The following is a 26236-nucleotide window of genomic DNA, read 5'->3' as shown; positions in this document are numbered from 1 at the left end:
CTTCATAGGATGTTGTGAGAGTTTGATGAGATAATGCATATAAAGTGCTTAGCTCAGTGCCTCACTCAAGCGCATCATCATAGAGAGAAACCTCCTGTTTCTCTCTAACTGCAACCACCCCCTCCTGTCCCAGCCCTCATTTCTTACAGGCTCAGACTCACCTGTTGCCTATTTATCAGCTGCCCTGGACACCCTCAGTGGAGACTCTCCCAGGCTAAATTCTCTTGACAGAGTTTCACGTTTCTAAGTTTCCTTGTCACTATCCAATTATCTAAACCAGCCTCTCTCTATATCTTTTTCTGGTCCATGGCCATTGATTTAGCCAAGGACAATAGCATTTTAAATGTGTGAATTGTGATAGGTTGGTCAAGAAAAAAGAAAGAGGCAGAGAAAGAGATATTGTCTCTTGGGACTGTATTCAGCTGCATGGTAGCAGAGCCCTGAAATCACTATGGCTTAAACAAAATAAAGAATTACCTCCCTCCCAAAAAAAGGGTTTACATTTAGACAAAGGTGATCTAGAACTGGTATGGCAGCTTCCTGGTCATCCAGTACCTGGGTTCCTTCTAGGTTTTATCCACCGTCCTCCGTATTTGATTCCATCTGCCAGAATTCCTCATGCTCAGAAAATGGCTGCTGGAGCAGCAACCATTATTGCCAAGTTTCAGGCAACAGAAAGGAACTGAAAAAGGGGCTAACGGGCATATGTAACCCAGCTTGCCAATTTCCTTTAAATAATTTTAACAGAAGCCTCTCCAAATGACTTCCACTTGTACCTCGTTGGCCTAGCCTATCTGGAAAGGCAGCTGAGAAATATAGCTTTTGTTTGTCATGGTTGTTGTTTGATTTTGCTTTGCTTTGTTGGTTTTTAATCTAGGCATATTAATACCCAAGATAAAGTGGTCTGTTACTAAAGAAACTAGGCAAGTTGATACTTGGTAGGCAACTGGCATTTTATGTCATTGGGAGCAATAGAGAGAAGTAGGGAAGGAAAACCAAGCACTGATAGCTTTCTGCATGCCAGAGTCAAGTTCAAGGAGCCCATAAACTAGTAGGAAAGGCAGACAAGTCAAAAAACAATCACCATGTAGTGTGCTGAGTGCAATAATAGGAAGTACATAGGCACAATGTACTTGTGGGTGCACTTGACCTAGCCTGGAACTGAGAGGAGAGAAGGGGAGAGGTATTGAATGACCAACAGTTGATAGTTTTACCCAAACCTTGAAGGACAAATAGAAATCAAGCCAAGTGAAGACAATGGAGAAGGTGCTGCAGAGAGAAAGAAAAGCATGTGCAGGCGGGGCACAGTGGTTCATGCTTATAATCCTAAATATTTGGGAGGCGGCCAAGGAAGGAGGATCATTTGAGCTCAGGAGTTTGAGGCTGCAGTGAGCTATGACGGCACCACTGCACTCCAGTATGGACAACAGATCAAGACCCTGCCTCTGAAAAAAAATGAAAGGAAGAAGGAAGGAAGGGAGGGAGGGAGGGAGGGAGAAGAGAAAGAGAAAGAGGAAGGAAGGTAAGGAAGTAACGGAAAGGAAGGAAGGAAGGACGAGAGAGGAAAGGGAAGGAGGAGGAGGAAGGAAAGTCAGGCGATGACTGAAGGCGACACCTATAAACACCAGCCCTAAGAAGACACAAGAAGAAAAGAAAAGCAAAAGAAAACAACAAAGAGAAGAAAGAAAGAAGCAAGATAAGAAAGATAAGCAAGCAGAAGAAGGAATAAGCAAGCAAAAGAAAAGAAAAAAGCAAGGAGAAATAAGAACAGACAAAGTAAGTAGGGAAAGAGAGAAAGAGCGAATACTCGTGAAAAGAAAAGTCCAGGAAGACGAGACCGAAAAAAGACAAGACAGTTAATAAAAAGGGGGAAGGAAGAAAGCAAAGAAGAAAGCATGTGCAATTTCAAGGGGGTAGAGAGATATGCAAAGGAATGGCAGGGCAAATGGTTAGAGACAAATCCCAGATCTTAGAGGACATTGCTAGGAGGAGAAGGAAGGACACAGGACTTCACCCTGAGAACAGTAGGAAGCCATTAGAGGATTTTGAGCATTAAGTAGGAATGATGAGATTTGCCTTTTCAAAAAAGCCCTGGGGCAGCCAGGTGGCCAATAGCAAGGAAAAGACCTGGTAGGAAACTATCTAAAGTAAATGATGGTTTCTGACTAGGGTGGTAGCAACAGGAAGAGAGTCAACTAATATTCAGAAAACAGAGTTGACATCACTTCATGATCAATTAACTGGATATGAAAGGGGTCAAAAGGCACAAGTGTTACAGGACCCCAACACTTACTGGGGTTTCTGCACTACAGTCCCTTCATGGTCACTAGAAAGATGTTACAGGAAAGGGGTCCCGATCCAGACCCCAAGAGAGGGTTCTTGGATCTTGCACAAGAAAGAATTCAGGGTGAGTCCATAGCGTAAAGTGAAAGCAAGTTTATTAATAAAGTAAAGGAATAAAAGTAAAGTCCCAAGGGCTACTGGTTGCCCATTTTTATGGTTATTTCCTGATGATATGCTAAACAAGGGGTGGGTTGTTGATGCCTCTCCTTTTCAGACCATCTAGGGTAACTTCCTGACATTGCCGTGGCATCGGTAAACTGTCATGGTGCTGATGGGAGTGTAGCAGTGAGGACGACCAGAGGTCACTCTTGTCGCCATCTTGGTTTTGGTAAGATTTCGCTGGCTTCTTTACTGCAACCTGTTTTATCAGCAAGGTCTTTATGACCTATATTTTGTGCCTACCTCCTGTCTCATCCTGTGACTTACAATGCTTTAACTATCTGGGAATGCAGCCCAGTAGGTCTCAGCATCATTTTACCTAGCCCCATTCAAGGTGGAGTTGCTCTGGTTTATACACCTCTGACACAAGCAATCTTCCTGTTCTACATTTAGAACAAACTCGTTTTTGCCACCTGCAGGGGCCATTGAAAATAATATGCTAAGAATAGATAAGGCTCAAGGACAGTATCTCTAGCTAGTTGCACTTTTAATGAACTCCAGTAGTCAAGGACAGTATCTCTAGCTAGTTGCACTTTTAATGAACTCCAGTAGTCAAGGACAGTATCTCTAGTTGAACTTTTAATGAACTCTAGTAGGCGCCAAGAAGGCAGACAAAATAAGAAAGACCTTAGAGACAAGGAACTAAGTAGAAGGTTATATCTGGGTGCAGAAAGTTTGTTTTGCACTGTGTTATTTTTGCTGACGTGGGATTTATGGAGTATAAATAAAGTGAGGCAGAGGCTCTAGGCGCGGCCGCCATGTTCTCTGTTTGTCTTTGTCTCTTGTGTCTGTTCATTCTCCACCACCCCCGGCACGGTCCCCAATAGCCACCCTAGAGTGATTTCTGAACAGCACACACTCCCTTGGCCAAAGAAACACTTTAAGTTCTTCCAACTCAAACGGAAGTCTGCTAGGTGTATAGCAGGACAAGCCACAGACAAAATCCCTCAGACACCGAGTTAAAGAAGGAAGGGCTTTATTCAGCCAGGAGCTTCGGCAAGACTCATGTCTCCAACAACCGAGCTCCCTGAGTGAGCAATTCCTGTCCCTTTTAAGGGCTCACAGCTCTAAGGGGGTCCACGTGAGAGGGTCGTGATCAATTAAGCAAGCAGTAGGTACATGACTGGGGGCTGCATGCACCAGTAATTAGAATGGAACAGAACAGGACAGGGATTTTTCACAGTGCTTTTCTATACAATGTCTATAATCTATAGATAACATAACCGATTAGGTCAGGGGTTGATCTTTAACTACCAGGCCCAGGGTGTGGCGCCGGGCTGTTTGCTTGTGGATTTCATTTCTGCCTTTCAGTTTTTACTTCTTCTTTCTTTGGAGGCAGAAATTGGGCATAAGACAATATGAGGGGTGGTCTCCTCCCTTAGGTGCATGTGTGCACTTTGCTCAGACCCAAGAATTTTGCAAAAATGCCGGAGAGAATAAAATTGAAGCAACTAAAGGAACTTCTCCTCCATTGAGAGTCAAATTTTCTGGGCCATTATAAAAGTCCCAGTAGCATCTTTCTTCCATCTGATTTATGATCAAAAAGAACCCATTAACGGGTCTTTGTCTTTGGGCTGAGTCATTCAGAAAGGAGAGAAATCCATCTGAAACTTGATCTGAGAGGTGAAATCCTGACTCAGCAAATTTCCCATTGTTGGACATTACAATTAGCAAATGACCCAGGGATGGTAAGGAGACGTTTGGATGTGATTTAATAAGAATGTGGTTGCAATAAGCACTCAGAATATGTTTGCAATCAATTTGCTGTATACACAATATGCTACCAGAGCAATCTTTTGTGTATGTAGTTGACCTTTATCTCTGGCAATCTTGTCCTATAAAGAAGAGTGAAATGCTCCATTGCAAATCATTAGCACTCAGGAAATGGCTTTAATTTGCATGCTGACAAAGATATTAACTTGGTGGTGGGCGGGGGGAGAATAATACAACACGTCCTTTTGTCTGAAAGGCAGTCCAAAATCTGTGTTGTGACTACAGTTGACTGAAGTTCAATTACTGTAATAAATGTATTCCAAATTTCATCTCAATTGCATTTGCATTTTAATGAATGATTCTCACCTTCTTGTCAATTTGGCAGCCAGGCTAGATTTATTAAGTTATTGTATAAACAGGGCATTCTAATGCAGAAATTTAAGTGCAAAATATTTGCTTGGTGCTTTTGAACTGGGGCTGCGTTATTAATTTACCTCTATGGGTTGCCTGAAAATTCGAGAACTTAAGGATGGTGTTTCAGATCTCTTCATTCAATCATTTTTGCCCTCTCCTCCTCCGAAACCAATGTCTGGGTGGGCTGAAAGAGCAAGGCCTGAGCCAGCCAGATGAAGTGGGCTCCCCAAGCCTCCAGCCTCAACCAACTGGGAATAAACTGATTTATTTGCTATTATTTGAAAACAGTAAAATTTGTTCAGTGAAAATTTCCCATGTAGGCAATTCCCTTCTGCAAGAGCAGGACATCCCTGAAATCGGATTGCCAAGAGTGTTTGTTCATCTTAATGTCATTCTGCCTTTCCCATCAAAGCACTCCTGGCTTTATAGCCCCATATTTCTTGTAGGCAGAGACGGAAAATGTAAGTGAAAACCAGCTGGATGTACAGCCATAATAGCATTAAAAGTTCTGGGGTTTTTTTTGTGGTTTTTTTTTTTAAGTACATCTGGGCTGTTAGTTTTTAACACAGTGATTTGTGGTAGTTAATCCCATGCCCCCCATAATAGAAAGGTTGAACATGAGTTTCCCTCACCACCTCCCAAATCTTCAATACTCTGCAGCTTCTTGTGAGGTTCCTGAGAAGAGGGCTAGGAAGGTCTGTTTTAGGTGATGTTCAATCCTAGTCTCCTTTAGGGCCCTTGGGAGGGAGGCCGATTCAGGTAATGGGAGATGTATTCCAGCAGAGTGCCCTCAAGATAAGAATGTCCAATAGAGAGATTCTTTTTTTTTTTTTGAGATGGAGTCTCACTCTGTCACACAGGCTGGAGTGCAATGGCATGATCTCGGCTCACAGTAACCTCCACCTCCCAGGTTCAAACGATTCTCTTGCCTCAGCCCCCCGAGTAGCTGGAATTAAAGGCGCCCACCACCATGCCTGGCTAATTTTTTGTATTTTTAGTAGAGACGGGGGTTTTACCATGTTGGTCAGGCTGGTCTTGAACTCCTGACCTCAGGTAATACGCCCCACTCGGCCTCCCAAAGTGCTGGGATTACAGGCGTGAGCCACCATGCCCGGCCGAGGGATTTTTAAAGAACTTCTGAGATTAATTGATTGCTAGCATGTGGCAAAGTTTTAGTTCAGACTTGCAGGAAGGGGACCAGCCTTCTAGTAGAGCCAGCTGGAAGATTTTTTTATTCCTTTCAATAGGGTGGAAAAGGTATCGAGACAAGTGCATCTCAAACTTCAATGTGTGCATCAATTACCCGAGGATCCTGTTAAAATGAAGATTCTGATTCAAGAGGTCTGGGGTGGGGCCCAAGATTCTGCAATTCTACCCAAACCGCCTTTGCAAAACTTACGACAGTGAGAAAAATCTGACATAGGAAAATTATGACAATAAAATAAATCTGACCTAACTGATTCCATCTTGCTTCTATTCTCCAAGATGCCCTTGTTCATTCCTGGGGATAGATCTAGGTAACTATAGTAGGAATTTAGTTTAACTTTAAAACAAAGATGATTTGGAAAACTAGCAAATTAGCCACAAGATGAGAAATTATGGCTCCGGAGTCATGCAGCCAGAGGCCACAAGATTCCTAACTGCCCCAATTGCTCCTATAGATAACAACTCTACTGTAAAACCTAAGCCTGGTGTTCAAGGTATTTTACAGACCCTGCATTCTGATGGCCCTGCTTGCGCTACCCAGACCAGTAAACTGGTTTATTTGGTCTTGTGCCTCCCAACCAGGAACTGACTCAGTGCAAGAAGTTAGGCTTCAACTCCCTATGGTTTCATCCTGGACCCACCCACTTAACATTCCTCATTCTTTAGCCCCTGTCCACCAAGCTGTCATTAAGAAATCCTAGACTCTGAATTTTCAGGGAGGCTGATTTGAGTAATAATAAATTACTGTGCTGTCCTTCCACTTAGCTGACTCTGCATTTATACAACTTTTTCTCTATTGCAATAATGCTATCTCAGTAAAGTGGCTTTATCTGCGCGGCAGGTAAGAGGAACCCATGGGGCGATTGCATAACAAGCTCTCACGTGATGCTGATGCTGCTGGACCACACTTTGATTTGTAAGGAGCTACATAGCATCACCTGAGGTAGGAGTGGTTCGTTAAAAGTTAACAGCCTTTTTGTAAGTCTGTTAGGCCAGCACTGTGGGTAAATCCAGTGCTCCAGAAAAGACTCTTAATCTCACAGAGAATATCAGAAAATTGCTCAGAAATTTTATCAGATTTGCCAGATGCTTCTCAGAAGGAGCTGTTAATTACATCGTGCTCCAGGTCCTACTCCAGGCCATCTTTCTCAGGTCTGAGGCAACTTCTTTCTTAACACTATATTTTATCATGTCTAAGAAGCACATTTTTTGCACATTTTATCATCTCTGAACTTGGAATGCAATGTACAATCATGTCTTAATTTAACTGACATGTGTTTTTGTGTTTTCTTCTTTGTGGTTCATAAAATAATGGTGCATTTTATGATGGATGATGCACCAGTCAGCTATTTTCATCATGATGCTGTGTAATAAGCTGCCCCCAAACTCAGTGGCTTTCAACACATATTTCTTTCTTGCTCCAGCCTTGGCTGAGCTAGGCTAGAATTGCTGGGTTCAGAAAGGTCTGTTCCATGTCTTTCTCACTCTTCTGGGTCCAGGGAGATCATGGATTTTGTTCACATGGACCTAGCTGGGAAAGCTCATTTTATGTGTTCATTCAATTCATATCTGCAAATATCCCATCGACCAAAGGAGACGCATGTCCAAGTCCAAATTCTGGACACTGAGAAAATGCATCCTAATCCTGAATGTAGGGGATGGGAGAGGAAGAGAGTATTTGCTCAATAATGACCTAATCTGCCAAGGATGGTGCTTTGGATTGGGTAGAAACATAGTCTAAAGGGGAAAAAGGTAAGCCACTTATTTCTATTCTACAGAGCTAGAGATGAAATCTGCAAAACAAACAGTCCAGAGGTACATAAACTCAAAGCCTTAAAGCTTCCTACTGAACATACCTATGCTAGGAGCATGCAATTAGAGAGACAGAAATTCTGGAATCAACCCTACTGGCTTCCAATCTCTGCTTGGCCACATTCCAGCTGTTATGACCATCATTTACCTAATCTTTTCTCTGTTTTCTCATCTGTAAATCACTCCAGCCTCTCAGGACTGTTAAGCAAGTTGACGATAATAACAACAGCTTCCCATTATGGAGCCCTATGTACTAGGCACTACAGTAAACTCATTATCTTTACTGTCTCATTTAATCCTCCCAATAGCCCTTTGAGGGAGGAGCTAATATTTTCCCCATTTGAAGATGAAGGGGTTGTGAATCAGAGAGGTTTAAAACCACCCTAAGGGAGTGAAAAAGTAGAGTCCATCCAGAGGGAGTCCCCTCTAACACCTTCCCATCGTCCACACTGCTCCTCAAGTCCAAAGGTGCTTAGAAATGGAACCTGGGCTTCCTTCCTTTAGTCTGTCTCAGCTGAGCCCTGCTGAGAATACTCCTGTTGCTGCAGTAAGCATCCTTCTCTCGTCAGCTCACACACAGACTCCCATACAGAGAACATATGTCCCTTAATAATAACAACCCACCGTCTCCCATGCACTGGTTGAGAAGAAATTGTATTGGATAGAGAAAACTTTCCATTTTATAATCCGCTTTTTCCTCCGCTTGCCTGATGCAGTTAATTATTTTACTCCCCATCGTTCCTCTCGTGATGTTAGTCAGGGGAGTTTTACATCACGCAAAGCAGTGAGCAGGAGGCCCCGGGTGAGTGGATTTAAAGGCGAAAACTGCTCTTCCCTGCAAATCGCTCCCTTCACACAAATAGCCTGGTAATCAGCAATAATGATGAAGAAAATGTAGGGAACATACAGGGAATTAAATGAGAATTTGCTAAAATATTAAGCGTTTTTAAATGGGCCTCCGCGGTATCAAGGGAGCACTTCCCAAGCTCGTTGAATGAACATCCTGCAGCCTGAAGTTCCCAGAATAGACTGGTGTGTCTGACATGAAGGCCCAGACCTTCCCCGCAACTACATTCATCTGTCACTCGGGCCTTTCCAGAAGATCTGGCAGCTGGACATCTGACTGCCTTGCCTGAAGAGGGGCTGAAATTCCACCAGAAAATTTGCTTGCTAGGTTTCTCAAAGGGTCCAACAGTGTCTGCCCTGTCTCTTTCTGTGGAGTTAATTGATAAGACAAGCATTTATCATTCTATTTGTATCCAGGGGTTTGTTACAGACTTGACTTTTTACAGGATGCTCCCTGTACAGCTCCTTGAAAGAAGTCTCTTCCTAGTTGCAGCACCAGGAATGGCCCAGCATCTCCTAAACAGCTTTTTAAAAATCGTACGGCCATTAGGAATCACATTAGGATTGTGTTTCCCTCTTTGCCTCGGCCACTAGGATGCCCAGGGCCAAATTTGTGCACCAGATTATGTGGCACGGGTAACAAAACCCATGACAAGTAACAAAACTTGTCTTACCTGATTTTGTTTTCTTGTTTTTTTCTGCCTTCTGTCTCACTTAAAAAAAAAGTTTTTATTTCTAATTCTTTTTAGAATAAGGGCATGAATAAGTTGAAAAAAATCTCTTCCCAACTTGTTAATTACTACAAAAAAAGTAAATGACTGAGATGCAGAGGTAAAGACTGAGAATTTTTTTAGAGACAGGATTTCACTGTCACCCAGGCTGGACTGCAATGGCACGGTCATAGCTTACTGCATCCTCAAAATCCTGGGCTTAAGTGATTCTCCTGCCTCAGCCTCTCAAGTAGCTAGGACCATTGGCATATGCCACCATGCCCAACTGACTTTATTTCTTTATTTATTTTTGAGACAGAGTCTTGCTTTGTTGCCCAGGCTGGAGGTCAGTGACGCAATCTCAGCTCTCTGCAACCTCCACCTCCCAGGTTCAAGTGGTTCTCGTGCCTCAGCCTCCTGAGTAGCTGGTACTATAGGCACTTGCCACCACACCCAGCTAATATTTGTATTTTTAGTAGAGATGGGGTTTCACCATGCTGGCCAGGCTGGTCTCGAACTCCTGACCTCAAGTGATCCACCCGCCTCCCAAAGTGCTGGGATTGCAGGCGTGAGCTGCCTCGCCTAGCGTCAGTGCCTGTTCTGTTCTCTGCTCCTACAGACCACAGTCTGTCTTGGGACCTAACAGGTCACTCTGACAACCTTCCAATCCATGAGAGAATCTGGACAACAGCAAACCCCTGGCACCTACCAGTCACTGATAAACCACCCAAGTTAGTCCTTGACCTAGTGGCTCATGGAATCTTCAAGGTCAAGGTCCACGCTGGTGGGACTTCCCAACGGAAAGGCTGACTAGCCACATTCGGAAACATCCTGACCATCTACCAACCAGCGCAGTGCACAGCTGGGCTCTACAGTGAACTCGCCACTTGGGTTCGGACCTCAACTCTGCTCCTTTCCAGCTCTGTGACCTTGTCTTTCCTGACCTCAGTTTCCTCATGTGCAAATGGAAGTGATAATAACAGCACCTCTAACATAGAGTCATTGTGAGGATAAATAAGTTAACACACGTGCCCAAGAATGGAGAGGTTAGGAGAGTGAGGCACAAAACTGGTAAGAAGCACTAAAGTCTACCGCAGATGCGAAATCCCGACGATGCCTAATTCACCTTAAAAGGGCTCTTATGTGAATGCTTTGCAGCATCTCAAGTGTACACTGGAAGCACTTGAGAAGTCTCATTGAAGTCCAGTGGCAGAGAGGGACCTCTACAGCTCTGTTCCTGTGGCCCTGCACATGAAGATGTTAAACTGAGTTATTAGAAATGAGCTTCTTAATTTGAATGGTAAAGTCTATGGCCTCCTGGAGTAGGACCCTGGAGTAAAGCAGTTGAGAAGGAGATGCCCAGACCATCACTGTCACCTGGTTCTCCCTACCTTTCCAGTTTAGGACACAGCCCACCCTTCCTTCTTTCCTCTCTTCCTTTCTTTTTTCCTCCCTCTCTTCCTTACTTCCTCTTTCCTTCCTTCTTCCTTTTTTCTTCCATCCCTCCCTTTTTCCCTTCCTTTCTCCTTCCTTCCCTCTCCTTTCCTCTTCCTCCCTCCCTCCCTTCTATCTTTCCTTCTTTCCTTTTACAGAGAAGAACCTTTCTGTCAAACAAAAGTCTTAAGTAGAACACTGTAAACTAAAACTAAAATCCTAAGCCCCCTCCAACCAGCTGAGTAGACCCCCTCTTGGCCAAGGGAACTCCAGAAAAACCTTAAAAACTGACTTCTTGGCCATGACAAGATGGGAGGTCAGACATACCTCATATTCCATTCCTTTTGGAATTTAGACACAACAGCTGCCCAGCATTAATGTTAAAATAGAGCTCAGAAGACTGACAAAACTGACTGCTTGTGATAATAAGATACCAAATTATAAACAGGACATAAAACTCTGCTGGACAAGGGCAGAACTACAGTTCACTCTGACCCAACGTATTATGTCTTGCTCTTGCAACCCAACTCTGGCAAAATATCACATGATAATGTGCAGAAACTGCAACCTACTGGATCCTGAAATGTGTGTACTATGGATTCAGTTGTGTCCTCCCCAAATTCACACATTGAAGTCCAACCCCCAGGAACTTCAGCTTTCCTTTCTGCCGACTCCAAGTGTTTGAATAAAGTTCTTCCTCCTTTAATCAATTATGAATTAAAAAAATCTCTGAACCCACCTATGACCTGTAGGCCTCAGCTTCAAGATATCCCAACTTTTTGGGGCCAAACCAATGTAAAACCTGTATGTATTGATTTATGACTTAGACTGTAACTTCCACTTCCCTACAATGTATAAAACAGAGCTGCATTCTGACTGCCTCTGGGCCACTTACTCAAGGCTTCTTGGGTTTGTGTTTTCTCCAGGCCATGGCCACTCATATTGGCATAAACCTCTTTGGAATGTTTTACAGAGTTTGGTTTTATTTCCATCAACAACACCAATTTCTAAAACATGCAAAGTCAATATTTTGGTAGCACACAATGTATTATACGATGTCATATAACAATTTATTCAATGGAAACTAAACTTTTCTTGGTTTAAAATTGTACTTGCTCAGAGCCTTTGCACATGCTGTTCCTGCTACTGGAATACTCTTCCCCCTACAAGTATCTGCATGGTTTACTCCCTTACTTCTGCAAACATCACCTTCTGAGTAAGGGTTTCACTGACCATCTTTTTCTAAATGCACTGACACCCCTCATCCCTGGCAGTCACTCTTCCCACTTGCCTGCTCTGTTCTTCTGTAGCAGTTGGCATTTTGGGTACCATTTACTTCTTGGTTTTGAATCTGTCTCCATCCTCTGGAATATGAGCTTCATCAGGGCCAGAACTGTGCAGCTATTTTGTTTACTGCTGCATCCTCAACACACAGTGCTTGGTATGTAGTAAGCATTCACCAAATATTTGTTGAATGGTTTCATTGAATGGTTTGATAATGGTGCAGTTATTTAGGCAAACACACAAATTGGAAATTGGGATTAATCCATATAATAAAGAATCTGACTCCATTCTTGATATTTGACTACTGATAAATTTCAAGCCCCAACACTCCATCCTCACCCTCCACACCATTCCCTTCTGCCCTATATCTGGGCAAGTTGATAAGAAAGCCCAGGTGCATCCTCCTTTGATGCTGGTGGGAAGTTCAAATCATCCCCAAATGTGGAACCACTACCTCACCCCCTAACTACCATAAAACCCCAAGCCACTGGCCCCTTCCTGCTCTTTCAGGCAGTTTAAGACCTGCTTGGGAGACTTCCCTGCTGTCCCCAGAAAATCTAGTTATGTGAGTAATAACCCATTTCATATTCTTTTGGTTTGTGCATTGTGTTGAAGTAAGAGGTGGGACTCTATACCAGAGGTGGGTCCTGGACACCAGACCAAATTGAGGACTAGCTGAAACAGGGACAGGGTGGAAGCATAAGATACATCCATCAGTGTGCCATGTCAGTTTACCATTGCCATGGCAACACTCTGGGAGTTACTGCCCCTTTCCATGGCAATGACACAATGACCCAAAAGTTACCACCTTTTCCCTAGAAATCTCTGCACAAACCACCCCTTATCTACATGTAATTAAAAGTGGGTATAAATATGACTGCAAAACTGCCCTGAGCTGCTGCTCTCAGCACACTGCCTACAGGGTGGCCCTGCTCTGCAGGAGCAGTCACAGAGCTGTAGCACTGCCTCTACAATAAAGCTGTTTTCCTCTACCACCAGCTCACCCGTCATTCTTTCCTGGGTGAAGCCAAGCACCCTCCCAGGCTAAGCCCCAATTTGGGCCATGTCTGCCCTGAGTCAGTATCAGTCTTGACTTCTGAACCAAATTTTCAGTGAATGATCTGTTACAGATTACATGTTTGTGTCCCCCCACCACATTCATATGTTGAAATCCTAACCCTCCTCCCAGTATGATATTAGGAGGCGGGGCCTTTGGTAGGTGATTAGCCTCCATCTTCATGAACGGGATTAGTGCCCCTATAAAAGAGACTCTGGAGAGCTCTCTTGCTCTCTTTCCTCCATGTGAGGCTTCAGTGAGAAAATGGGTCTCCAACCTGAAAGAGGCACCTCACCAGAATCCAATCATGCTGGCACACTGATCTTGGGCTTCCAGCCTCCAGAAACGTGAGAAATAAATTTCTGTTGTTTAAACCACCCAGTCTATGGTATTTTTGTAACAGCAGCCAAAGCAGACTGAAACAGAGTTCATCCCATCTCTGTAAAGTAGCATGACAATGAAAAGCAGTTGCTGTCACATCAGTCTCACCTCCCAGGTTATCTCTGCATTTGCTTTGTTTGCTCTACACAGAGAAAAATCCTCATGTCTGAAGTTAAGAGGTCGCAAATGCTAACAGTTTTCTTTTTATCAAGTTCCCTCGCAGCTTCAGGACCCTCACTGATTCACAAGCTCGAAAGCAAAATGGAAGCATATTTTTGTTTCAAACATGAATTCCACCTCATATTAACTGCTCACATTCCTAAACTTAGAAATAAAAGCCAGGTGGCTGGGCGCGGTGGCTCACGCCTATAATCCCAGCACTTTGGGAGGCTGAGGCGGGTGGATCACGAGATCAGGAGTTCAAGACCAGCCTGGCCAATATAGTGAAACCTCGTCTCTACTAAAAATACAAATAAAATAAATTTTAAAAAAATTAGCTGTGCGTGGTGGCACATGCCTGTAATCCCAGCTACTCAGGAGGCTGAGGCAGGAGAATTGCTTGAACCTAGGAGGTGGAGGTTGTGGTGAGCTGAGATCACACCACTACACTCCAGCCTGGGCAATAGAGCGAAACTCCGTATCAAAAAACAAAAATTTAAAAAAGAAGTCAGGCAAAAGCACCTATAACTGACAGTATGGCATTACTAAGTGATAACAGGTTACCCATTCATTTGCTTTTGCACAATTTTATACATAAAGAAACTCAGAGATTATTTTGCAATGACAAGAACATGAGCTGAGCAGATATGACTGATCCTTGCCTGCAACTGACTGTCTGGGATGGATATATGACATGTGGCATAAACATTCAAAAAAATTTTACATGAGCTGAGAAGCAGGGTTTAAATTTAGAAAACGTTCAGTGGTAATCTTCCAGTGGCACATTCATAAAGAGCAAAAATACTGCATTTTATAGAGTCTAAACCACCGTCAAATCTAAGATATGCCACTAAAAACAAAAAAAAATTAAACAATGAAAAGAATTTTTTACTTAAAAAAATTTAACATAACAAAATAAAAACACTGCCAATTAAAATAAGATGGTTCTTTCTTATCACTTAGAATTTTTATTTTATAAAAATATTTTAGGCCAGGTACAGTGGCTCATGCTTGTAATTCCAGCATTTTGGGAGGCTGAGGCAAGAGGATCACTTGAGGCCAGGAGTTTGAGACCAGCTTGGGCAACATAGTGAAACCCCATCTCTACAAAAATTAAATTTGTTTATAAAATTAAAAATATATATATTATTTCCTAATTTTTAAGAAAAACTCCTTTTTTACCTACTTAAATAATTTCTTAATATTCCATTTATATTTTTATATTCTGTTCAAACCAAAAGGAAAACACAGGTAAAATACATTGGTTAAGATATTCCTGGGCCGGGCGCGGTGGCTTAAGCCTATAATCCCAGCACTTTGGGAGGCCGAGACGGGCGGATCACGAGGTCAGGAGATCGAGACCATCCTGGCTAACACGGTGAAACCCCGTCTCTACTAAAAAATACAAAAAACTAGCCTGGCGAGGTGGCGGGCACCTGTAGTCCCAGCTACTCGGGAGGCTGAGGCAGGAGAATGGCATAAACCTGGGAGGCGGAGCTTGCAGTGAGCTGAGATCCGGCCACTGCACTCCAGCCTGGGCGACAGAGTGAGACTCCCTCTCAAAGAAAAAAAAAAAAAAAAAAGATATTCCTCAAACCTCTTCACATTCAAAACCCAGCTCTTCAGAATCACCCTTCCACTCTGAGTCAACAACGTCCTATGGAACACTTCTGAAGAGGATGCTCCTCTATTATCTCCAGGATTTCTTCCCAGCTGCGGACCCAAGTCTGAAAACTTTTATAATGGCACTTTCTCGCTTTTTAAAAAATTTTTTGAGATGGAGTCTCACTCTGTCACGCAGGCTGGAGTGCAATGGTGTGATCTCAGCTCCCTGCAAACTCCGCCTCCCGGGTTCTAGTGATTCTCCTGCCTCAGCCTCCCAAGTAGCCGGGATTACAGGCACCTGCCACCACCCTGGCTAATTTTTGTATTTTCAGTAGAGACGGGGTTTCACCATGTTGGCCAGGCTGGTCTCGAACTCCTGACCTCAAGTGATCCACCCGCCCCGGCCTCCCAAAGTGCTGAGATTACAAGCATGAGCCACCGTGCCAAGCCTACTTTCTTGATTTTATAAGAAAATGTCAAAGAAAACGACTTTTCCAACTTCGAACTCCTGGTCCAATGATTTATTGCCTAGAGGGGGCGATTGTGCAGTCAGGCTACCAGGAGTATGAACCAAATTTAAACCTATAGAGGCCATGACAACTGCAAAGCAACTGCCACATGGCTGACTGTGATTGTGAATGGCCAATGATTGTAAGCCGCAGTTTCATGTCAAGGATGTTGAGGTGTGAAAAAATGGGCATTTCAGAATTGGTGAATGGAGGCCGATGCAATAGGAATGTACATAATGCATTGATTTGGTATATAACAGAATGTTTTCTGTTGTGGGTGTTGTTAATAGCTTTAAAAGCTGTTAATGAAAACTCAGACATTTGCAGATTCCTGAAGCATTTTCAGGTACAGTCCAAGCAACTCCCAAATCCAGGCTCACTTAAGAACCCAAGGCCCTGCGCCATGTTTCCCGCTGCACTGTCGGCTTTAGCTCTAGTCACTCTTCTGTGCTCCAGTGTTTTAAAGATAGCTATAGTTCCCTAAAGAGGCCATCATCAGACTCACCATTTTGCATTTACACCTGATATTCCATTCACTGGTATGCCATGTCCCACTTTGTTCTGCTGGTGAATTCCTACTTAGCCCAAATACTACCTCCTCCAGAAAGCCTTCCAAGATTTCTCTAGGTTCCTATAGCCCTTTGGTACATTAGGTTGAGAGTATCTGTTTGTGGGTGTTCTTCCTCCATTACACTGTGAACTCCTTGGGGGCAAATGCTTTATCTTCTTGCTTTGTGCAGCCACAGTCCCCTGAACTGGTGCCTGGAATAGCAGGTTCTCAGCCAAGGTCAGCCAGAAGAATGAATGAATGAAACGTTATCACTTACCTGCCACCTGTGTGACGTGATTTGAAAAATGCTGTAAAATCCCCACCACCCACCTCCCAGAATTTTCCTAGTGGACATTTGTAAGAGTCTCCTGATGAAATGAAATGCCCTTAATGACACCTTAACTCATCTTAGCAAATAAGCAGGGGTCAACTAATCACATGAGTCTGGCCATGACAGGTGGCTGGGAATATTCCCATGCAAAACTGAGCACAAGAGAGAGACCAGAGGAGAGGAAGAGGCCACCCTCAAAGAGTGAAAGAAAATATAACTTAATATAACTTTCTCCAGGAAGAGGTCTCCAGCCTCCCCCTAGTCTCAATTAGGTGCCCCCTTCCCCAAAGCCCAGAGTCCTGCCTCTCCCATTACCCTGTGCTATTATTGACTTCATGTATCTCTCTCTCTCTCTCTCTCTCTCTCTCTCTCTCTCTCTCTCTCTCTCTCTCTCTCCTACTAAACCATGAACCCTGAGAGACCCAATGTCTTGTTCATCACTGAATCCCCAATAGTCAGCACAATACCCAACACACGTTGGTTGCTTATTAGGAATTTGGAGAACAAATAAAATTGATGGTTGCTTATTAGGAATTTGGAGAACAAATAAAATTGAATTTGAGAACCAACATTTACATCTAGGAACAAAGTGGGCCGACAGACAGAAAGAAACATGTAGACACCTCTGCATCAATCCTTCTCCACCACAGGGCTGCTAACTCCAACCCCGAGGTAAAGACTGGCAAAGTGCAGGGAGGTGTGTAGCCCATCAGGGCTGAGAATGTCTTCACATCAAGCCAGCATCAAGACATCTGATTGGGAAATAGTGGCTGAGTCGGCATGAAGAGAATAATGAAGTCCCAACATATGTTACTTGACACAGCAAGAACCCACACATTGGTACTTGAACTTCTGTAGCACTCATGTTCACAGATGTGAGCATTTAGGCAAATCAAAGCGAGGGAAGCCTTGGCCAGGAGGCTAGGCCCTTTAGTGCCTGCTATGCCATTGATTTTCATGGAGGAACCCCTCTTTCGTGTTGGATACTTCACAGCTGACCCCTTCCCATGCATGATGGTATCCGATCCTGCGGGCTGTGAATTGTTATGTTCACTCCATAGCACCTAGCAGAGAGCCTGGTGCTATAAGTGGGCGCTCCATAAATATTTGCTGAGTGATGGGATGATGAAGGAAATGAGGCTCAGGGAGATTCAAGGACTTGACCAAGGTCTTCAGTACAAGGTGGATCCAGAATTCAAACTCAGGTCTGGCTGAGTCTGGAAATCGACAGGTGGGAAGGCCCTTGCCCTGCAGGCACAAGGGCATGCTCAGAGATTACTGGTCCCAAGACAGTAAGAGTCAACTCACCTTTTTTTTAAATGTGTGTCTCCCTCTCCTCCCTCGCTCCCTCTCTCCCTCTTTCCCTCCCTCTCCCTCTCCCTCTCTCTCGCTCTCTCTTTCTCTATTTCTACCTGTTTCTTCATCTCTATCCCTCTTTATCTCTCTTTTCTCTTTCCTCTCTCTCTCTTTTTCCTCTCCTCCTCTTTCCTTCTCTCTCTTTCTCTCTCTCTCTCTGTCTTCCCCCACCTTCTTCCCTCTCTCCCTCTTCCTGCCTGCATGTCTCCAGCTTTTTGATCCAGTCTGTGAAGATAGGCCGTGGATATTTTGCTATTCTGAGGGAAGAGACTGCAAAGAAAAAGAAGCAACAACAATTTCAGAAACTGAAAGAGGAAGAAATAAATAAATTCCAGCCAGCCAAAAAGATCTCAGAAATCCAGTATGGAGACACCTTATTGAGGTAAGTGGGTGCAGGAGCTGTGGCACTGAAGGTTTTAGGAACGACCACTAAGAGTGAACCCTGCCTGGTTAGGTCAAGCGAGTGCAGCCATCTCAGAGCAGGTGCCCCTTCTCAGCCAGGCATCTAACACCTTCTTTAGTGTGATCCAACCAACCTTGATAGCCTCGCTTTCTGGTATTTGCTGGAATATTTTCCACTTATCACTAACCACCCAGCTTAAATGCTGCCCTCTCCCAATACTTCCTGGAATTCAGTCCAACCATCTGCACCCATTTGCACTCCATGTCCCCATAATACGTGTTTATATGCTAGTTTGTTTTATTCCACATCAGTATCTCTGTTCCATACCTTCAACTGCAGCCCCAGGACCTGGCTCACTGTCCACAGAAAGCAGGTGCACAAAAAATGCCTCCTTTTTTTTTTTTTTTTTTTTTTTTTGAGACAGAGTCTATCTCTGTCATGAGATCTCGGCTCACTGCAACCTCCGCCTCCCGGGTTTAAGTGATTCTCCTGCCTCAGCCTCCCAAGTAGCTAGGATTACAAGTGCCCACCACCATGCCTGGCTAATTTTTTTTTTTTTTTTTTTTTTGTATTTTTAGTAGAGATAGGGTTTCACTGTGTTGGCCAGGCTGGTCTCGAACTCCTGACTTTGTGATCTGCTCGCCTCAGCCTCCCAAAGTGCTGGGATTACAAGAGTGAGCCACCGCGCCCAGCCTCCTTTTTTTGTAAAGGACTTTCCCCTCGTTGGAAAAGGACTATCAACAGATTGGTCCACTATGAAATGCCCATGCATATAATAATAGTAATAACAACAATAACAATAAATACAACCATACTGATGTTTACTGTGTGCTTTTTGCACACCTATTTGGCTAAATTTCAAAATTTGGCTAAATTCCTGAGATAGGTGCTACCATTGGCCCCATTTTAGAGATGGAGAAATGAGGCTTAGAAGTTAACTAATCTCCCCCAAGGTCAGTATTAGAAAGCAGCTCTGAGTCCCAAACTCAGTGGCACCAAAATCCATCGACTGCACCATTGGGCATGGGCGAAGTCCTGGGATACTGTGAGCTTGTGCAGACTGAATGAGGCACAAACCAAGGAAGAAAAGAAGTGCCAAAGCAGCCAGGGAGGAAATGCAGGGTAGAAAAATGGCCTGCAGCTGTAGCCACTCGCCTGTGAGAGCAGCTGTTGCAACCCTAGCTACACATTAGAATCACGTGGCAAAGTTTTCAAAACACCACTGTCCAGGCCAGTTGCATTAGGCTCTCTAATGTACATTAGCTTTTCAAAATACATTATTTTTTTTTTATTTAAATAGTTTTTGGGGAACAGGTGGTGCTTGGTTCCATGAATAAGTTCTCCAGTGGTGATTTCTGAGATTATGGTACACCCATCACCCAAGTAGTGTACACTGTACCCAATGTGTAGTCTTTTATCCCTCACCATCCTCCCACTCTTCCCCCGGGAGTCCCCAAAGTCCATTATATCATCCTTATGCCTTTGCATCCTCATAGCTTAGCTCCCACTTATAAGTGAGAATATACGATGTTTGGTTTTCCATTCCTGAGTTACTTCACTTAGAATAATGGTCTCCAACTCCATCCAGGTTGCTGCAAATGCCATTATTCTGTTTCTTTTTATGGCTGAGTAGTATTCCATGGTGTATATATACACCACATTTTCTTTATCCACTCGTTGATTGATGAGCATTTGGATTGGTTCCACATTTTTGCAATTGTGAATTGTGCTGCAATAAACATGCATGTGTAAGTGTCTTTTTCAGACAATGACTTCTTTTCCTCTGGGTAGATACCGAGTAGGGGGATTGCTGGATCAAATGGTAGTTCTGGTTTTCGTTCTTTAAGGAATCTCCATACTGTTTCCCACAGTGTTTGTACTAGTTTACGTTCCGGAAGAAAAGTGCTCAACATCGCTAATTATCAGGGAAATGCAAGTCAAAACCACAACGCAATACCACCTTACTCCTGCAAAGAACCGCCATAATAAAAAAAAGCAATAGACATTGGCTTGGATATTCATAGAATTTTTTTAAGTTCCCCTAAGTGAGTCCAGTGTGAAGCCACGGTTGAGAGCCATTATGCTAAGGCTGCCTTCAGGAATCCAAACTGCCAGGTCATTTGCTGAAAATGAAATGGAAGCCACAACAGACACCCCCTTTCCTCCGCACTATTTCCCAAATTCTGTTCTTCAGAATGTTAATTTAGAGAATGTGAATATGTGCTTCTTATAAACAAGGGTCCTGCCAATGGAATCATATAATATGTGACCCTTCTGTGTCTGGCTTCTTTCACTTATAGTGCATTTGAGGTTCATCCTCGACAGACAGCAGATTGGTGGTTGCGGGAGGCTGGGGGCAGGGGGAATGGGAAGTGACCAGATGGGTCTGGGGTCCCCTTTTGGGAGTGATGAAAATGTTTTGTAACAAGAGGCGATGGTTGTACAACATGGTGCAATGTACTAAATACCACTAAATTCTCCTCTTTAAAACAGTTAATTTTATGTTCTGTGACTTTCATCTTAATAAATTTTTTCTTCAGGCTGGGCATGATGGCTCATGCCTATAATCCCAGCACTTAGGGAGGCTGAGGCAGGAAGATCACTTGAGCCCACGAGTTCAAGACCAGCTTGGGCAACATAGAGAGATTCCATCTCTATTTAAGGAAAAAAAGAAAAATATATATAACTTTTTTCAAAAGGAACAAGGGTTCTTGTCAGTGAGACCTGGGGTATCAAGTCAGAGGAGAACTGGACCTCTTGAAAGCCCAAGGTTCCAGGTGATGGATGAGAACCCAGACTGCAAGACCTTATGGAACTGGTATATTTCCAGTCACCTCCCCCTGAATCATGGCTGTTGGGATCCCAGAATACTGTGGAAAGGGTCTCCTCCTTGACTCCTCATTGGTGTAGACCCTGGGATCAGCACAAATTGTGCCTTCCTGACCGAACCCTATGGCACCCATAGAGTCTGATACTCCTAGTGACAGACTGGCAGCCTTTCCCTGGAATAAAGAGAAGGCATGAACTCACAGCTCTTTTTTCAGGAGCTATGCTCAGATTGACAGGCACACCCAACAAGCACTGGGGAAAGAGGGTGTTTATGAAAGACACTCCTGTGCCTCTTTAAATGACTCGGGTGTAATATTCCACTTGTTTGGATGGAGTTTTCAATCCATGGTCGTAGAATGCAATTCTCCCCTCTCCAGTCCATGTTTCAGTGTGTGAGACATGGTTTATTTAAAGTTTAATAAGTTTCAATATGCATGAGATCGCTCCTCTTGTAGACTTTGGTCTGGTTGTGTCTTATCTGGTAGGTTCTATGAGCTATACAAGGATCGTTATTAAAATAAAACTGGAAGTCATTATGGCAATGTAGCCATCAAATGCACGGGTGGGAGGGTGTTATAAAGTAGCATTAGGAGATTGTCTGTATCCAGACAGGGTAGTGGTGGTGAAGTCCACAAGCCTTGGAGCCAGTTAGGACTTCCCGCATACAACTGTTTAACTTTGAACAGATCCCTGTACCTCTCTGAGTCTCCTTTTCTTCACGTACACAAATAAATGGTACCAAACTCCCGAGCTTAATTAATTATGAGGATTAAATGAAATGATACTTAGCCTAGAGCCTACGTATAAGACCTGCTCAGTAATTGTTCCTACTATGATGCAATAAAGTGAGTTTGAGCTCTCTGAGCCTCAGTTACTTAAAAACCTTAAATGTATGGCTAAAAATCTTAATTTCCATGAAAGCTAAAAAGCCTCTCACATCTAACAGCAATGCTTCTATAGATAAAATTCCTATCACAAAAGTATAAAAAATACAAGTGTTCATTTATAAATACTTTTTAAACAAAGTATTTGATCTCATGCATCATAAAAGCGAAAGGAATTATTTTCTCCCCTCTGGATCTAACACCATAGAATACATTGTTTTAGACAAAAATTTTAAGTCTGACAAACTATGCAGGGGAAAAAAAAATCAAGCACGTCCTCAAAGATTTCTGCCTGCAAGCAGTCTTTCCCAGTGTGCTCGGTGACCTCATTTTTCAGCTGCAGATTCAGCTGAAAAGGTGGGGGGGAAAATGACGGGTAGAATTTGTTTTATTATTGTGGCTGAGAGAAGACATAAAACCAGAGATTAGGAATGTAAAAGCTGGGTTAATTTCCACATATCCTAAACCACTGGAAGCATGGTTGAGCCAGTAAGAAAAGATCACAGCAATGTATTTGCTTGTGGTTTTCTCAGCTCTAGGGTTGAATAAAGAGTCAGTGGAAGTGAACATTGAAGGACCTAGATTCTGGTCCTAATTTGTGTTAACTCTGTGATCCCAGAATTATTCTCAAATTCCCAGGAGGAAGGTATACCCCTAACTTGTGTCCCAGCATCATCTCCACTGGCCCCCTCCATCCCATTCCCCATGCTAAGCCCCAAGCTAAGTGATCTTTTCAAAATATAAATTGCACGCAGCTTAACACCCTCCATGGTTACCATTCCTTGCAGGGTAAACACAAAAGTCTGAGCAGGGGTTCCAAGGCCCTGGATGGTCTAGCCTGTGGTTTGCCTCTCCAGCCCCAGCTCATAGCCTCCTCTTACTCCCTCTACCCCAGCCCCACTCTCCTACTTTCTTATTCATGACATGGCCTCCTCTACAGAGTCTTTACACATGCTGTTCTCTCTGGCTGAAAGGTCTTTCCTTCCTCCATTTACCCAGTTAATTTCCATTCAACCTTCAGATTTCAACTCAATATTTACTTCTGCTACAGTTACTATCGCCATGAACACCTACTCTAAAACTTATTAACTCAAGATAATCAGAACTGCTTTCTCTCATAAATCTGCAATTTGAGTAAGGCTCAGAGGGGCAGCTCAAAGGACCCATTTCCAAGACAGCTCACTCACATGGGTGGCAAGTTATACTTGGCTGTCAGTTCGTGAACTCGGTTCCTTTCCCTGTGGGCCTCCTCACAGGCTGCCAGCTTCCCCACAGCATGGCAGCTGAATACTGAGTGAGCATCCCAGGACACAGGGAGGAGAGGTTGCCAGTTCCTGGTGCCCAGAATCACATTACTTCTGGCACATTCTATTAGGTCAGCTGGTCACAGAGCCAAATGAACATAGACCTACCTCTTGATTAGAGAAGTTTCAAAGAATTTGGGGGACATGTTTTGAAATTTCCACAACTTCCTCAAGGAAGTATAGTATTCCCTGGCTTCCATTTCAGTCAAATTTACTATTCTAGGCTATTAAAGCACTTTCTCTTGGAACAGTTATCACAACTGTGTGTTTGGTTATGCCCATCTCCCCAACTAGACTCTAAACTTCAGAAGAGGAGAGGCTGGATCTGTTTCATGCATTGCTGTATTGGCAAGCCCCCAGCTCAGAGATGAGGTTCAATAATTATCGGTAGAAATGAATGAATCAAGGAACCTGTCAATGATCCAATCAATGAAAGTACTTAGACTGCGGCTCAGAAACTAAAAGGCCTTCAGGTAACAGGCAGATGGCATGAATTAGAAAGAAAGGCAGAGTGTGAGAACCAGAGATGATTGTGTTTGGGGTAACTCAGGAAGCACACACCTCATTCAAAGCTGTCTGTGGCCCATCATTCTTGCCAGTGGAAACACAGGCCCCGAGTGGCCAGAGCTTTCAATTTTTTGAAGGCCAAAGTTTTTCCATTTTTATGTGACATCTCCCAATTTTAAAATATAGACAATTGATTCAATTACACACACACACAGAGAGAGAGAGACAGAGAGAGAGAGAGAGAGACAGAGAGACAGAGAGAGAGACAGAGAGAGAGACAGAGACAGAGAGAGACAGAGAGAAAAAAAAGAGTGGATTAATTAAAATATGCCTGTGGGCTGAATTTGGCCATGGACAAAAAAATATATACCATACAAACAAGTGCGATGTCTCACGCCTGTAATCCCAGCACTTTGGGAGGCCAAGGCAGGTGGATCACTTGAGGATAGGAGTTCAAGACCAGCCTGGTCAACACAGCAAAACCCCATCTCTACTTAAGAAATATAAAAAATTAGCCAGGCATGGTGGCACTTGCCTGTAATCCCAGCTACTCAGGAGGCTGAGGCATGAGAATCACTTGAACCTAGGAGGCAGAGGTTGCAGTGAGCCAAGATCACACCACTACACTCCAGCCTGGGTGACAGTGAGATTCTCTCTCAAACTATATATATCATATGGCTCAAGCATGACAACAACCCCCCCCAAAAAAAACCCTATTTTCTATAATGGAAATGATTTGCTCTGCTGTAATGGTGGAAGAAAAAACACCTAAATATAGTATTAAATTGCTATTTACAGAACACAGCTGAAAGTATACCTTATCTGGCCCTTGAAGCAAACATTTCCAACCCTAGTGTAATATACAAGTATACCACATGATTTATCTTGTTTATTCTCTTGGCTCTTCTAGAAGATTATATACTCCATGAGGGCAGTGACTGCTTTTTTTTTTCTTTTTGAGATGGAGTCTCGCTCTGTCACCCAGGCTGGAGTGCGATGGCGCGATCTCAGCTCACTGCAACCTCTGCCTCCCGCGTTCAAGCGATTCTCCTGCCTCAGCCTCCCAAGTAGCTGGGACTACAGGCGCCCACCACCATGCCCAGCTGTTTTTGTATTTTTAGTAGAGATGGGGTTTCACCCTGTTAGCCAGGATGGTCTCAATCTCCTGATCGCCTCGGCCTCCCAAAGTGCTGGGATTACAGGGAGTGAGCCACTGCACCTGACTGAGGGCAGGGACTTTTATATGCTCTGTTAAGGAACTGCATCTGAAACCCTCATCCCTCCAGCAGGAATTATTTGCCTGATACACAGTAAGTGCCCAGTTATATCTGCCAAATAGACCGTAGCAAGAGAAGAAGGTGTTCAAAGCTACTTATCATTGTTCACTTTGTTTCTCTGTCTGCTTGTCCTTCAGCACATATGATGATGATAAGCCGAAGATGCCGGGAGCTAGAGTCACACATCGCCCGTTCACTCCCGTCCACAGCTGCATCATTTCTCCCTCGCTACCCGAGGCTCACGTGTAAGCAGTCTCACCTCTGGCTCATTTGCTTTGCTAGCTTTAAATTGAAGCCGAACTGAAATGACTCAACGAGCTGTCATGTCGGGAGCTGTTCCTTTGTCCTCTTGAAAGGGACATGGAGCCTGGAGCTGGCAAAGCTATTTGGCATATAAAAATAACAGAAAGTAGACACAGTGGTTTACAGCTAAGTGGCAAATCAGCTGGGACTGAGTCATTTCAATTCTTACCAAGCCAGACGCTCTAATGTCAAATAGTTTGCAAAGCCTGATAAAATCTGTCTACAGCCCTCGTCGAGTGTGTGTAAGAACATCTCAGCCTGTGCTCAGGGGACACGTTTTCCCCAAGATTCAAGGAGCTGTTTCCTGGAGAAGCCCCTCCAGTTTTCTGACCCGAGGCATGAACTCATCATTGCATGGTGCAACAGGAGCTAATCATCCTTCCAAAGAACACTCTTGCTTTCTAAAATCTTGACATCTTGTTCCCCTTGTGTCTATTCCAAATCTCAAGCCCAACTTTTTCTTTTTCACCAGTTAGCACTTTTCAGCTGGAAGATTTCAGGCACAGGGATACACGCTTTTGACTTTAGGGCAGGGTTTTTCAGCCTTGACACGGCTGACATTTTGAGAGAAATAATTAATTCTTTGTTGTGAAAGGCTGTCCTGTGTATTGCAGGATGTTTAGCCACATCCATGGCCTCTACCCACTAGATACCAGTGGTGACAACCAAAAATGTCTCCAGACATTACCAAATGTCCCCTGGGAGCAAAAGTGCATGAGCCCCCACCCCACATCACACACACACACACACACACACACAGACACACACACTCCACATTGAGAACCACTGCTTTAGGGCAATGGATTCATTTAGAGATGTGATACAATGATTACAGACTTCTCTGTCTGCTCATTTGTCAA

At 43.7% G+C, this 26236-nt stretch overlaps 1 protein-coding gene and 1 long non-coding RNA gene across 2 annotated transcripts in view; one reads left to right on the top strand and one right to left on the bottom strand.

Annotated features, from left to right (window-relative positions):
- Positions 1–26236, bottom strand: part of LOC115900022 — a 204747-nt gene that overhangs the window by 52248 nt on the left and 126263 nt on the right. The window lies entirely within an intron of this gene.
- Positions 1–26236, top strand: part of CCDC60 (coiled-coil domain containing 60) — a 208026-nt gene that overhangs the window by 115912 nt on the left and 65878 nt on the right. Inside the window, exons 3-4 of the mRNA XM_010368272.2 lie at positions 18081–18251; positions 25211–25318. Of these exons, the coding sequence (XP_010366574.1) occupies positions 18081–18251; positions 25211–25318 (279 nt within the window). The remainder of the gene's footprint in view (positions 1–18080; positions 18252–25210; positions 25319–26236) is intronic.

Source organism: Rhinopithecus roxellana, chromosome 10, assembly GCF_007565055.1.
Source record: "Rhinopithecus roxellana isolate Shanxi Qingling chromosome 10, ASM756505v1, whole genome shotgun sequence".
In the NCBI taxonomy this organism is placed as follows: Eukaryota; Metazoa; Chordata; class Mammalia; order Primates; family Cercopithecidae; genus Rhinopithecus; species Rhinopithecus roxellana.
Note: the sequence above shows the minus strand (reverse complement) of the source record. Positions and strands in the feature narration are given on the sequence as shown.